A 15,596-nucleotide genomic window follows, 5' to 3' on the forward strand; every position below is an offset into this window, starting at 1 on the left:
CGGGATTTCGACAAAGTTGTATCAATGAATGCTGATTTTCCAGATACTGTATATAAATCCCATGGTGGAAAAAGCAGACATTGGTTTCTTTTGATTAAATATTTTTATTAAATATTGATTAAATAAAAAAAATACGTTTCTGTACACATCCTGTAAAATCGCTAACTCTCTGGTATGGACTTGAAGAGATACTTCACAGCGATACCATTCGACAAGCGTGGGTGAAACTTTCCCAAATCCAAAGTCTTTGTAAATGTACAAGAAGGCTGCGACTCCGTAAAGGCCCCACGGGACGCTCGAAGCTGAAGATCGATGGATTTAGGTTTTTTTCTTCAAAGGATGTTGTTGAGTTCGAGGCCGGCCGGGGCAGGCTCCCTCCCGCGCCGCGCGGCCCCGCCCCGGAAGTGTCGGGAGCCCGCGGTGGCTGCGGCCGGGCCCCGCTCCCGGCGCCGCCGCCATGGGGGGCAAGAACAAGCAGCGAACCAAGGGCAACCTGCGGGTGAGCGGGGGCCGGGCCCGCGGCTCGGGGGCTCGCGGTTCGGGCGCTCCGGGTGCCGGAGCGCGGCTCCCGCGGAGGGCAGCGCGGGCTGTGGGGCCGGTTGTGGTGGCTGGGCCCGGGCCCGGGGCCGCCTCTTGGCCTGGGCTGTGCTTTGGGGAGTGTGAGCGCTGCTGCTGCGGTGTCTGTACGGAGAGGGAGCAAAGTCACCGCGGGTGTAGATTCAGCAAGGCGCCGGTGGCACATTCGGTGTGGTTTTCTGTGCAGAGTTTTAGGATACACTCTTGCCAAAAGGCCAGAGATGACGTGATATCTGCCCTGTCACTCAGGATTGTGGGAGAAGTCTGGTGTTAAGGTTCCCTAATTCCTCCCTGGATTTAGGGAAGACGAGAGAACGCAAAGCAACATATCCTTAACAGCTCACATGCAGAAAAGATTAATTAAACCCCACAAGCTCACTAAACTGCTGCTGCCATTAGGAAATTAAGCGTATTTGCATTGTGAGGTGTCCCAGAAGACATTTAAGCATCAGTCAGTTTTGGGGTAGTCTTTCTAAAAGAGCGTGGTTGAAACAAACCTCAGCCAACAATACAATGGGCAAATGGGGTAAACTAAGAGTGGTGCTGAGCTCCAAAACACACTGTATGATGATATTTGTTGTATTTGTTACATATGCATGATATTTATTGTATTCATTACATATGCATGCTTTTGCTCCATTTCTCTAAATAATTTTGGGCCGCAAGCCGAATAATTTTTACTGGGAGAATCCTTTATGTCTGTGTGTTTTTATTTGTTCAGAGAATAAAGGAGCATTCCCTGGGAGCTGTATTGGCCCATGATAAAAACTAGAAAGCCAGAAATAGTGAAGGAGGATAAATAGTTTCTTAGTAAGTTGTTTATAGGTTCTTAATAAATTGTTTGCTTGCAGAAGGAATTTTCTGTTAGGCTTTTTTGTATAGTGAAAAATCGATATAAAGCAATAAAAGCAAGAAAAATTTCCATAAATATTCATGCCTTATGAGAAAAGAGAATTCTGATTCACAGAATCATCATATAGACTCACAGAGTGGTTTGGGTTGGAGGGGACTTTAAAGCTCATCCAGTCACACCTGCCATGGGAAGGGACACCTTCCACTAGACCAGGTTATTCCAACCCCTGTCCAACCTGGTCTTTAACAGTTCCAGGGATGGGGCAGCCCCCGCTTTTCTGGGCAGCCTGTGCCAGGGCGTCACCACCCTTACAGGCAAGAATTTCATATGTAATCTAAACTTGTTTTGTTTCAGTTTGAAGTCATTCCTCTTTGTCGTATCACTACAGTTCCTGATGAAGACTTCTCTCCAGCTTCCTTGTAGGCTCCCTGCTGATCCTGGAAGGATGTTATGAGGGCTCCCTGGAGCCTTTTCCAGGCTGAACAGCCCCAAATTTCTCAGCCTGATCCTGAAGAGAAGAATAATTTTCTAGGTTTCTGTGTTTAAAGCACAGGTGGACTCTTCTTTGAGAGGCTTTACGTTAATTAGAAGGTTAATTATAAAATAAAAATAGAATCATATTTTCAAAAGCATAATGTGTGCAAAATAAAACTAAATCGATAATTGACTCCCGTCCCTTTTCTTTTGTCAGCCTTCTAGCAGTGGCCGAGCTGCAGAGCTCCTTGCCAAAGAACGTGGAACAGTGCCTGGGTTTATTGGCTTTGGAACATCTCAGAGTGATCTAGGATATGTTCCTGCAATTCAAGGAGCAGAGGAAGTAAACAGCCTTGTGGATGCCGATTTCCGAATGGTGTTGCGGAAACTTTCTAAAAGGGATGTCACAACCAAGTTAAAAGTAGGTGTATCCTTTGCCCCCCATAATTTATTTTTTTTTAATCGGAGAATAATACGGTTTTCTTAAGGGAGAAAGAGGAAGTAACTAATTTCACTTTGGTGGATTTGCTAGAACTGCAATACAGATGATATCCTGGATAGCCTATCATGCACTCTATAGGTGCTCATTTGCAAGAAATTATTTGATTTTTGGGAAAGGGAGTTGCAGTTTTGGATACAAACTGGTAAATTACAGAACATATCTACCTGACTTCTGAAGTCATGCTCTTAATGTTTTGATTTTAGGCTATGCAAGAGTTTGGGATGATGTGCAAGGAAAGAGAAGCAGAAGTTGTTAAAGGTGTTCTTCCTTACTGGCCGAGAATTTATTGTAAAATTTCACTGGTAAGTATTGAAGTATTTAAATTAGAAAATTATCTATCTACTTCCTGTGACTACCTCTAAGGTGGTCTTTGTTGACCTATCTACCTTTGTTGGAATTATTGACTTGTTCTAGGTGAAACATCGAGTTGAAGGAAAATACTGCTCTTTTTATGGACATATTTCATTATTGGCAGTGGGTGGAATCTTGAACTGTTGATTCTGGGCTGTTCTTCCTTGATAGGTCTGTTAGACCTTTAGGTTTAAAAGATGGTACTATATTTCTTAGGAAAAGTTTTTTTTTATGTGGATTCCAAAAAGGATAGAGAGTTAACATAATTATAAACTTTCTTGATCTAGGGCTAATATCTGACCTGACTTAACATTAAAAAAAACCCCCAAACCCAAATATGAAAAGACCATGTGTAGCCAGATTAGCAATAAGTTTCTTGATCTATTTATTCTATTTCCAAGCTGTCTAGAATGCCTACTGTTGAAAACATGGTATGGAACAAAAAGAATCACTATTCTTACCCATTAGAGTAGTTCCTACTGTTTCTTTCTGGAGTCAAGAGTATAGAAAATCATCATGTTGTAAATTCATATTCAAATAAAGGATAGCAATGCACAGCTTATGATAGTTCTGACTCAGAAGATGTCTTCAAGGCTTCCTGTTTCTCCTTCCTCTTGTCTGTCTGTAAAATGTATAAATTGGAAATAAAAACTGTTGTTAGGGATATCAGGGAAAGGTTACAATCTGAGTGTACAACAGTTTGGTAATATCATGCTACTAAATTAGGATTCTCCCCATATCTTGGGATACCACAACTTTTTTGTCATTGGTGTGTCTTTTCAAATCTGTGTTTCAAATCCAATTAATTGCAAATATGGCTTTTTAATCACCACTTTTGCTTTGAAGTGCCTGAAATCAAAGGTACATTTCTTAAACCAACAAACCTTTATCTTTTTTCTTCTTTTCTTTGTTTAACAGGATCATGATCGCCGTGTTCGAGAAGCAACTCAGCAATCTTTTGAGCAACTGATTCTTAAAGTAAAAAAACACTTAGCTCCTTACTTAAAAAGTATAATGGGTTACTGGCTGATTGCTCAGTGTGACACTTACTCCCCTGCTGCTTCTGCTGCAAAAGTAGCTTTTGAAAAAGCTTTTCCTTCGAGCAAACAACCTGAAGCCTTAGTGTTCTGTAAGGATGAAATTCTTAATGTGAGTTTACTTTTGTATTTATTTAAGCCTTTGTATATGTCAACTTCTGTTATAAGTTTAAAAGTCATCCTTCCCCTGTCTGTTCTTCACTGTTAAATTTCTTTCTTGTCTGAAACTTTGCCCCTGTGAAGAGAATGGTTTGGGTTGGAAGGAACTTTTAAAAGGTCTTCATGTTCCACCCCCTGCCATGGGCTGGGACACCTTCCACTAGACCCGTGCCCTGTCCAACCTGGCCTTGAGCACTTCCAGGGATGGGACAGCCCCAGCTTCTGTGGGCAACTTTTGCCAGTGCCTCACCACCCTCACAGGGAAGAATTTCTTCCATAAGGAAATATGAAAAAGAAAAATAATAAGGAGTGCAGAGAAAAAAATACTTGTTTTTTTTGGACTTGAGATGAGAATGACTGGAACCAAAGGAATGAATAGTGAATTTCCTTGTGTGCATTCCTACGTAACGATGTTCAATCAACACATAATGTTGCTGACAGATGGAATAATGATGCTGGAGTAGTTTAGCTATAGTGAAAAAGAATACAGAATGCTGAGCAGTGTTTCAGCATCTACAAGTTTAATTCTGGCCATTATGCTCTTCTGCCAGTCAGATATGAAATTCAGTGGACTGAATTAAAGTTCAAAGATTGCATTGCAGGCCCATCATGTGCAAACCTAACTGATTTGATTTGCTTCAATTTGGCTTCTTTTTAGCAGGAATACCTTGGCATAGGGCTGCAATTTACTAAGGGTTAGGAGGACTCAATTCAAACAGTACCGCAGCTAGTATGTTCACCATGAGTCAAATTCTCTTCTAGCATGTTTACTAGCATGTCTAAAAATATTAGAAAGACAACTCGGAGATTGTGAAATTTTATTGTGGGGCTGTCTCTGAATAATGTGTGAACTATATTGTTCACATATAAGTATTAGATTTCTTTGTGTTTATATGCATGTTTTTTCTCCCATAGGTACTTCAAGATCACCTTCTGAAGGAAACAGCTGATACACTCAGTGACCCTCAGTATGTTTGCCTGCTTAAATGTATATTTAATTCTTTAAATCTTGGTCTTTATTGGGTTCTCTGTCCCTGGAAGTAGTGAATTTAGTTTTATTTCAGGAGACAGAATAATTATTTGAATCCAGATCTCAGCTACTTTGTTTGGGACTTAAGTGTTGCATACAAGTAGAGATATTATAAAATAAAGGCCATATATATATGTATATATATACACACATATCTATATATACACATATATATATACATATACATATAAAATTTATTATATAAATATTAATATGATATTATTTATTATATATTGTATATTTATTCTATAAAACCAGGCCTTGTTCTGCTAAATTACCAGCTAGCCTGTTACTTCTTCTAAGTGCAGCTAGCTAACTTCCCATGTGAAAAATCACAAAAAATATAGGCAGTTAACAGAGTATTCTGATAAGACAGTTGTTTGCACCTACAATAAACAAAAAATCTGTCTCATAGGAAACAGTGAACAAAATATGTAAACTAACCAAAAATTGAGAGATTTGACAGATGGATACCCTAGCCATTTACTGACCAATAAACTGAGTGTCAGTGTATTGTTAGCCAGTTTGGTCTAACACAGTGCTTTCTGATATTTCCTATCAATGTGAGCTTTGTGAATAAACAGTCAGCTTTTTCTGCATGATAAAACTGAGTCCCAGCTGCTAATTACTACAACACTTAAGTATAAATGGTTTTGAAAGTGTTATCAGTTATCTAATTTTGTTTTAGCTCTTTTAAGAATATCATTTGTGAGTAGCTGGAAGATGAGATCTTTTTTGCTAACACTTTATAGTGTAATTTAGAACTTACAGAAAGTTTATGTATTGACATTGCTGGCAATGTTCTTTCAAAAAATGAACATAAAAAAAATGAAGGCAGTTTAGTTTAGACAAACTTGGGATGCCTGCTGGTTTATTTGTGGTTTACTTTTAACTTTTTTGTTTGTTTTGCTTTCTGAGAACTGTACCAGAAGAAGAAAGGGAAGCCAAATTTTTCCGGATTCTGACGTCTTCCTTGTTAGCTTTAAAAAAGTTGCTCAGCATGTTGCCAAAGAAAGAGATGCATTCATTGGAGGAAAAGTTAATGTCACTTCTGTCCCAAAATAAATTTTGGAAATATAGCAAAAACAGTGTATCACAGGTGACTTTTTAATTTCTTCTTTATTTTGCTTGGTTTTTGTTAAAGGTAATGCCCTTAACCTAAGGAAGTATTAATTACTTGTGTTCTACAAGGATGAACTTGGTACTTTGCTTAGGTTTGAAACAGCCTTCAGGTTTCTAGGTAGATTCCAGAAAGGCTAAAGAAACTGTTCAGTAAAAATAATTATAAATCTTTTTGATCTGGGACTAATATCTGACCAGACTTAAATGTTAAAAAATCTGCCAAACTCAATATAGACAATATTGCTTGAAAATTTATCCAGTAGGCTAAATTTTTATTTCCATATCATCATGATCTACTTTTTTGCAATCTGCCATCATTAAAATTCATGTGAAAGATACAAACTCTGTCAACTTACAGCATATGTTCTTAGTGCTTTGGGGTTTTCATTTTTTAAACAATTTTACTGGTCTTTAGTCTGTACGTAGATGATGAATTAATGCAATAGTATTTTGTTTAAAAGCTTTAAGTTGCTTTTGGGAAAAAATGCCTTTTGAGAAGTATATAAAAATACAACTTTTGACCAGCATTTCATCACTAAACAAATGGCATTAAAATATTTGATAAGACTGTTTAATAACTGCTTTATTTTTCTTGGTTTTTAATAATATTTTAACCTTTGTTAATGTGATAAAATACAGGCATGGTGTGTTGTAATCTTACTAACTACATGTAGTGACAAATTCTGTTTTTCCTTCTGTGGCCTCTGTCAGGTTCGCTCAGCTTTCTTTGAGCTGATTTCTGCTTTTTGCCAGCACTTGCCTGAGGTGGTGAGAGTTGAAGCACCAAGAGTTTGTCCTGCTGTTCTTCTCAGCATTGATGACAGTGATGCAGTGGTGTGTCCTGCTCTTTGGGAGGCAGTGCTTTATACTATCACCACTATTGAGGTAATGTGGGACGGGTAAGGGGCAGATATTTTCATCAAATTTAACTTTTCATCAAGTGTTGTTCTCTGTGTAGAATTAGGAAGATATTCTTGACTGGGTTTTCTTTATGATTAATAACAGGAAATCCATAAGGCTACATCCTCCTTTTTTCAGTGTAACTTCCAAATATATCATGTCCAGTATATCTGAAAATTAGAGTTGTTTTATGAATTTAATTTAATTAACCTGAAACCCTTTCATTAAATGTAGTTACTAGTAAGTCAAATAATGCTTAAAACCTTTTTCTTTGTTACAGACAGTTACGAAAAAGACCTGCAGTGCATTTTTGGTTAGTTGTTTCCCCTTCAGATGTAAGGGCTCTATAGATTAATTTTAAGTGAAACACTGGCTTTGAATTTATTAGCAGGATGAGTTGTTACCATAGACTGGGATGCTTTGATGGTTTAATGCTGCAGCTCCCTTTTGCAACTGCTGGAATGAATGGGAAGAAGTTTTCTCGAAGAAAAACCCCTAAATAGTCTTTGTTCAGCTTATTATAAATATAGGTACCTTGAACTATATGATAATAAATAAAATAGATGACAAAAAAAATTAGGGAGGGGGAAGTGCCAAAGCAATTTCTAACCATCAGAAAATTTTTGAGGAGAGTTTTGCAGTTAGCGATGCTTCCGAACTCAGTCATTGGTTTGCCTTGATAATGAGAAATTAAAATTAAATACAGTATTAATTACAATAGTGATTCCTATGAAGCATCATGAAAGCATGATTAAAGAGAAACCTTTAATTGCAGTTGGCTAATAAGAAAGGTCAATTGATTTTAAACAGTGCAGACATAGTTTTATCATGTTAACTTCACAAGCCAAAATAGGGAGAAAGTGATTTTAAAGATACTAGCAGGTGAGTAACTTAACAGAATTTAAATTTCACAATTACTTGTTTCAGCTATAATATGGGGATGTAGGTTAAATGGCTACCTTGGGGGTTCTTCTGAGGCAACATATTGTTGATTAATTTATAGTAAGTGAATTTCTTTCTATAGGACTGTTGGAGTCATGTAAATGCCAGAAAAGGAGTTCTGCCAAAGCTCTGGACAGTGCTTCGAGAAGGTGGGCGAGGATTAGCTACTGTTATCTACCCAAACCTCTTGCCCTTCATTAGCAAGGTGCCTCCTGATGTTGTGGAGCCGAAGCTGGAATACTTCAGAGTTTTTTTCAGCTCTATAATTCAAGGGTACGGACCACAAATTTATTTATTTGGAATCAGTCTCTTTTACATTTGGAAATAAGGAAAACTAATCTTTAAGCATTTGAAGATAAATGAGATGGTATTTTTAAAATTATTTTCAAAATCCAAAACTGGAGTCAGTCCTTTGTGGCTGTTCCTGTCATCTTAAACCTTCAGCTTTCCTTTTGATTTTACTACAGCTTCTGTACATGAAGCATTCTTATCTTTCCTTGTCAAAGTTTTGTTTCTATTCCATGACAAATTTGAATATAGAACATTATTATAATTAAGAATCAGGCTCTTCTCACCAGTGTGTAATTCTTACATAGGGGATTAGCCTTGTGATAGTGACATTTCCTTTATGCATGAACTGTAATTCTCACAATACTTGTTTTTAAAGGATGAAACCGCTTGTACTTTGTGCCTTTAAAATACCTCAAAACCACCTTTCTATCAAATGTAATTTAAATGTGCACCTGTGCATTGCGTACTGAAAAGCATATAGAAATTATTTCATGAAATGCTGAAAACTAATTTATTTATTTAAAATAAATGAAAAAAAAAATCATTGCTGATGTTGGTGTGGAAATTAGCAGAGCTCTTGGAGAAGAGAGTTACGTAGTGGTTTGTTTGAAATGTGTATAGAATTTTATTATAGGTAGTAGAATGATTGTAATTATTTCTGTGATCATTTGTGATCTAGTATTCATTAAAAAGCAAAGGAATTGCAGGTTTTCTGACTCAAAACTGGGGAGTCTTTCTTTAGGTGGTTTTCTTTTTTTTCTCTTTTTTTTTCTTCCTCTTTTTTTTCCTGTAATGACAAAAAGTGACACTCTCTGAACTTCTGTGGTGTGTGTGGAAAATTGCAGAAGAGTTTTGACAGCCATCTGAAACAGGAGACAGGCTGCTAGGCTGTATATGGTTTCTCTGTTCACATAGATCTTTTTTTTTTCTGAATGCTAAGACCAAATGAAGAATTTATTTTGATATAGGTTCTGTTAAATGCTTGGGTTTATCAACTTTCTGAATTGACTTTATTCTGATCTGACTCCTGTAAATGACTCTATGATCCTGTATTCTCATAGTGGTGTCTGGATCAGCACAGTGTAACTGAGGGTACATTGATAACATTCATGCTGGTTTTCTTGGAAACTGGGTTACTTGGTTTCTTCTGTGTCCTCTCACAGGTTGTCAAGTGAGAGGACAACAGCTAGTCCTTCAGAAAGTTCAGCAATTATAACTGCATTTATGGAGTGCCTGTGTTTTGCTGTACTACAGAAAGGAGAAGACCAAAGCCAAATTCATCAAATGCTTATATGTGACCAGGTATTAATCAGAAATTCTTGTTGTGTGTACATTTAATAAGTCAAAATTAGAGAGAAATGTGAATTTTAGGTGAGGATTTACTTCTCTGTTGAGAGTTTCCCTAGATTTTATGGAAAAAAACACACAGGCTGGAAAAGACCTTTGAGATCATCCAATCCCACTGTCAGCCCAGTACCAGCAAAATCACCCCCAGACCATGTCCTCAAGGGCCTCATCCAGGTGTCTCTTAAGCATCACCTCCCTGGGCAACTTATTCCAATGCCTGACTGCATTTCCAGCAATTTTTTTGTTTTTGAATACCTGGTCTGAATTTCCCCTGCTGCAATTTAAGACCATTCCTTCTCATCCTTTCACTTGAGACATGGCAGAAGAGACCCACCCCCACCTCCTTTCAGGGAGTTGTAGATAGCAATGTATAAGAAAAGTAAAGGTACTGAATTTAGGGGTTTTTTCTTCCTATGAAATCATCCTTTTTACTGTGCAATTAAAGTTATATTTAAGGGGGAAAAAGTGCCTCCCATCCTGTGTGTTTTTATAAAATGTTCAAACATAAATAATTCTGATATTTGCAGAGTTGTTTCCAGAATGTTTTTCAGAATTATATAATTTCTTGGCATTATAAAGGATAAAATGATTTTTTAAATTGGATCACTGTTCTTTAATACATTTTTTTTGTCTTTATAGCTAATGCCTTTTGTCAATGCTGTACTTAAGGAGCCCAAGTTACAAAGTGGACCATTATTTTATCAAATAGCAGAAATGCTGAGTTCCTGGGAAGCTAAAGCAGAACTCTCCAGCGATGATGGCACAGATGAAGTTTTCCAGAAACTGTTGTCAGATTTTTGGGGCCATCTTTTAAAAATGTGTATACTTCATGTTGATAGGTTGGATGCTGACAAGAAATTACTGTTTGCCATATCTGGTATGCTAGAAATTCTTCAGAATACAAAGAGTGCTATGAAACCAAACCATAGAAAATCTCTAAAAATCAGATTTACAGATGAGGTTGAATCTGAAAGGAACACTGAGAGTCGAATGCTCATGGAGGTGAGAAATGGTGACTCTGAAATTCAGGCTGACTTGCAGCAAATGTCGCGCCTAAGGAAAGAACCTCTGGAGAACTTAGTCTGCAACCTGGCTGAGCTGAGCATTGTGTATGTCAATGAACAGAAGTCAGAAGAGCATTTGCAATTTCTCTCTGCCCTGCTCAACACTTTTTCCTCAAACAGAGTTTTCCAAGTACTTTTAGAGCAGGGAAATGATGTAAGACCTGCTCAAGCTGAATCCCAAAATGAAGTGGAAGCTCATAACCGAAGTCCATCTGTACAATTTCTGTATCTGAATTTAATAACCTGGCTGAAAGAAGACTGGAGAAAAGACACCCATTTCCTGGTTGATATTTTATACAGTGTACTTCATTGTTGCAACAGTAATGATGAAAGGAAAGTCATTCTTGATGATTTAGTAAAGGTATGACTTGTACATGATGTTAATTTTTATCAGAGTCATTACTGTTGTTGTGGGCTATGGTTCACTAATAATCTTATTTTGGCACTGTTGCATGGATGATAATTCTACATGAATTTGGGTTAAGTTCAGCAGGTAAAGAAGGTAGTTTTTGGAAATATGGACGTGGTAGTGTTGCAGTGAAAGGTTCTGTCCCTTTCTATATGGTCTAAATAATTTTTTAAAAGTATCATCATAAATTCTCTGCTCTTGCTTCTTTATACAGTGTACTTTAATAGTAGTCATTGGTAGCCTTTCATATAAATACAGTCCCTTATTCAATTTTGTGGGAGAGAAAGATTTGCAAGACAAAAATTATACAATCAATAACTTTGTTACTGAATTTTATCAGCTTATGCCTACAGAACAGATAAAATGGCATTATTGCTTCCTGTTCAGCAAAGATTTTTATTAAATCTTGGTGAATTTTGTTTTTCTTTTCAGATGGATCTGAAGTGGGTTGTTTTTCTCCAGATAATTCAAAAGGTAAATACTAAGATCTTTTCTTGTTATGTGTAATTTTTAATAATTCTCTGATATTAGTTTGAGACTCACATGTGTTTGTAGTGGTAATTTCCATAGTTTTAAAATCTTACTGTTTCAGAGTAGTGTTTGATTTAAATGCATTTAAATCTGGGGACAGTCTTAAAAATTAAGTGATGATGCCAAAACAAAAGAATCTTTGTCCTGTCTGTTTTTGGTCAGTTTGCTTTTTGAGCCAGAGGGATTCCTGATTTGTGGATCATCTATTCTAAGCTAGAGAGAATGGAGCTGGGGATTAGACTAATAGTTTAAATTATTATTTATATCATCATCCCTACAAAGTGTTTATAAGGAAAAGGTAGTATTCCATTTTTTCCCACTGACATTTAAGTAATTCCATGGGATGAAATAGGAAGCGCATGATGAATTTTTTGACAAGAACTCATAGTCCTTGACTTACAGTCCAGTACATAGACCACAGGATCTTCCCTCACATATGTTGTGTATTTTAGGAATACTGAGTTTTTGTGATTTTGTAACTTACAGTGGCTCATCAGCAAAATAAAGTTTTTGTGACCTTCTATTTATTCTTTGAGAAATTCAGGTGCTGTAAACAGTTTTTGTGTTTTAAATAGATTTTATTTCAGCCAACTTGGTCATCCAGAAGTTATTTTTCTAATTCCAGTGTAGGAATTTCCTGGGCTCTATAGTTGGAGGAGAAACATAAAGGAAGCTTTTTCAGAAGGCGACTTTTTCACTCTGCAATAGAGATCTGACCCAGCCATAAGTTGCTGTCTCTGACAAAAAGAAAGTTGGGGGATGTTGTTGCAGTTGTAAAATCTGAAGGCTGTTTGTGGCAGATTATATAATTCTCACTCTGTGTGTGCAAGTGTGACATACTAATCTTATGCTTAGTAATAAAGTTAATAGTTAATAACAGGTTGTGCAGAGAAGCTGTGGCTGCCTCATCACTGGAAGAATTCAAGGCCAGATTGGGTGGGGTTTGAAGCAGCCTGGTTTACTGGAAGGTATCCCTGCCCATGGCAGGGGGTTGGTACTTAAATTGGAACTTGGAAGATGATTTTTACGGTCCCTTCCAACCCAAATCATTCTATTATTTTATACCCTCAAAAGATTCCTAGAATGTTTTTCTTGTGATCCAGGCATGCTCAAGCACAGCAAAACTTTCCTTAGTCTCTGACTGGCTGAAAGGAGACACACTTGGAGAAAGACTGGTAATGCTGGCAGATGATCTGTGTCACCTGAGCTTAAAACCTAGAGCAGCCTCATCAGGATCAGCCTCTTCAGAAAAGTGGACCCTCCTGAGCTTGGTGTTGTCGCAGCACGTTAAAAGTGGTGAGCATATATAATCCTTGGAGTTCATGAAGTGTAAATGCTGCACTTATGCTTTGCATCAGGTTGAAAGAGTTTGGGATCTTCCAGAATACTTCACGTAGAACGTTTAGGCTTTCTCCTGGTGACTTTTTGTTGATTGGTTTTTGTTGGGGTTGTTGTTCTTAGTTTTGGGCTTTTTTAATACTTAAGCCAGTTTACTACATCCAATTTAATTTTGTAAACACTAACTTGCAGCAGTAGCTGCCATTTTTTTAGTCCACATTGCTAAACAAAGGCAATGTTTAAAGACAAGTTTCGGATTTGCACGTTTTGAAAACTTGAGGAAAATGTAAGTAAGCTTGATCTATCAGCTGATGTGCTGTAAAATAATATGAATTTTTAAACCATACCATGTGAAATTTACCTTCAAAACTGGAATACCAAGTCAGTTGTTATGGACCTGTGTGTGTTTTAGTAATGTTTTATTACAGGTCCTTGGAATTGTTTTAGCCATTTCCATTTATTTTTATGTATTTAAAAAACTCCGTGTATGCTCTTATGCTGTATATGTATTCTGATTTTTTAATTAATAGCTATTATTAATAGCATCCAATTGATTTGCTAATAGCACCCTGTTTAATTTGTTTGCAATTTTAATATCTGATATAGACTTCAGGGGAGTTCATTTTTCTTCATGTTTTCCATGTAAACTCAGCATTTGCTTTGATCCCTGTGGTGGCATATTTCAGTGTCAGGGGATGCTGTGCACGTTCATGGTGTTTACAAAAATACATGCAGGCAGCTCACTGTGGTGCATGTTCTTAGACAAGGAATCCTGAAGGTGTCCTAAGATTGCTTTTTCTGTTACTGGAACTTCTGATGTAAAGGACCATCAGGAAAACCTGTTTTGTCTCTCCACAGAGAGTTCAACAAATGTGCTTGTGAGTGTGTGATGTTCTAGGCCTGATTGTCCAGTGACTTTGCTTTTTGACTCCAGAGCCAGAGGCACTCCTGAGTTCATTTTCTGCTGGGTGGTGGGTGACCTGTTTTTAAATCATACTGATTGCAGCCTAAGAGATTTTGAGGAGCTGTGGTGGTTCTTGACTTAGTCATTAAAACCAAAGTAAAGTATGTGGACTTTCAAAAGAATTTTTAAATGAGATCTCTTATCTAAGTTTCTTAAGCATATTGTCTTGGAGAGACTAGGAGAGCCTTTCATGCATCAGTAGCCTATGATGACAGGAATTAAATGGGAAAAAGGATAAATAGTGGAAGGAAGAAAATTGTTGCTGAAACTCACAGACCCATAGCAATGTGCTGTGATACTGAATGCTTAACTGATACAAAAGATTACAAAAGAAATCCAAAGCCAATAAATACTACATGTATACATGGGAAGAACACAGTTGTAACTGTATCAATTCAGTGATAGACTCTGACCTGTCAAAACTCAAAAAGAGATCTTCAGTCATTGTGGTGTTTCCCTGTAAGTGACAGGTTGTAAAACAGTAAAGAGGAATACAGTTTATTAGGAGCTACTGTGAAAAGAACAGAGGACCAATGAAATTTATTATAGCATGTAGTTAGTATACTGAATATGTAGTTAATATCTGGAATACTGCTTGTAGTTTTGGTCACTGCAATATTCTTGTTCAAGTTTGGTCACTTGCAATATTCTATATGCTTTTGAAAAGCATGTAATATAATATGCCCAAAGAAGTCTGGCAGGGATGGTTAGACAAGAAGTGGCTTCTGCTTATAGAAGCAAGAAAACAGACTAGAATTTGTCAGCTTCTAGTGGAAGTTATTAGGGATGGGGTTGTGCTTGAAAGCCATAAAATCTCAATTTGTATAGAAAATGCAAATAGTGAGAAATGTATCATTGTTTCTTTCAGTGGAAGAACATTAATTTCTAACACATGCTTAGGCAGCAGTCTTGAGGGCTGAGAATAGTATAGTTCTATGTACAGTTTCTAATTAAATAATGGAACTCATTGCCAGAGGATACTGCAGAGTTTGAGGATAAATGGAATTGGCTTGCTTGTATCCCATGAAAAAGGATCTAAGCATGTTTGTGGCTATATGCAATAGTACAGTGAAATCATGGGCTCACAGTTGGTTGTCAGAAGCTAGGAGGGCATAAAAGGGGAAGGATCACTTTGCACTTGCTCTATCTTAAATACCTTTTTCAAAGCTGCTTCAGCTGGTTTAGAGGAAAGATACTTAGCAGTGTGAAATGTTGGCTGGTGTCTGTGAAATAGAAGAGTTTAGGAATCCATTAGACTGAAACTGTTTTGCACTTCATTTTGCATTCAAAATTACTAAATAAAAATCAAATTGGTCTGTATTAATATGACATCTTTGTATGGTCGTGTTTATCAAGCAATCAAAGCATATTGTCTTTTCCTCTGCCCAATAGAATCATTGATTGGTGAAACCTTTGTTGAAAGGATTATTGATAAACTTCAAGCAGCTCTGTCTAAAGCGAAGGATCTTTCTGAAGCTGGAGATACTGAACCATCAGTATCTTTCATCTGCGACGTGGCCTCAAGCTTTTTCAGCTCAGTGAAAGGCTGTTTGCTGATGTCAGCCTCAGAAGACTTGCTCCTTACCATCTTCCAGCTGTGTGCTCAGAGGCAGGATGCAGCACACTTGACAGGTAATCTGGAAAAAATATTTCAGCCAAGCTTTTTCATAGGTGATGATTACGTCTAAATTCTTCCTTTCTGTGAA

At 37.2% G+C, this 15,596-nt stretch overlaps 1 protein-coding gene across 3 annotated transcripts in view; it reads left to right on the forward strand.

Annotated features, from left to right (window-relative positions):
* The first annotated feature begins 349 nt into the window (after positions 1-349).
* LTN1 (listerin E3 ubiquitin protein ligase 1) overlaps positions 350-15,596 on the forward strand; it is a 31,369-nt gene continuing 16,122 nt past the window's right edge. The window contains exons 1-13 of one of the 3 annotated variants that reach the window (XR_010356817.1): positions 350-499; positions 2,121-2,324; positions 2,609-2,707; positions 3,675-3,905; positions 4,868-4,920; positions 5,901-6,081; positions 6,816-6,989; positions 8,029-8,219; positions 9,401-9,539; positions 10,224-11,009; positions 11,490-11,531; positions 12,692-12,884; positions 15,283-15,522. Coding sequence is in view for 2 of the 3 variants with exons in the window: in XM_064410491.1 (XP_064266561.1) it covers positions 458-499; positions 2,121-2,324; positions 2,609-2,707; positions 3,675-3,905; positions 4,868-4,920; positions 5,901-6,081; positions 6,816-6,989; positions 8,029-8,219; positions 9,401-9,539; positions 10,224-11,009; positions 11,490-11,531; positions 12,692-12,884; positions 15,283-15,522 (2,575 nt within the window). In the remaining variant the exon portion in view is untranslated. Of the gene's footprint in view, positions 500-2,003; positions 2,021-2,120; positions 2,325-2,608; positions 2,708-3,674; positions 3,906-4,867; positions 4,921-5,900; positions 6,082-6,815; positions 6,990-8,028; positions 8,220-9,400; positions 9,540-10,223; positions 11,010-11,489; positions 11,532-12,691; positions 12,885-15,282; positions 15,523-15,596 lie in introns of those variants that run through there. The other 2 variants (XM_064410491.1, XM_064410492.1) reach the window with 2 other exon arrangements.

This window comes from Passer domesticus, chromosome 2 (assembly GCF_036417665.1).
Source record: "Passer domesticus isolate bPasDom1 chromosome 2, bPasDom1.hap1, whole genome shotgun sequence".
In the NCBI taxonomy this organism is placed as follows: domain Eukaryota; kingdom Metazoa; phylum Chordata; class Aves; order Passeriformes; family Passeridae; genus Passer; species Passer domesticus.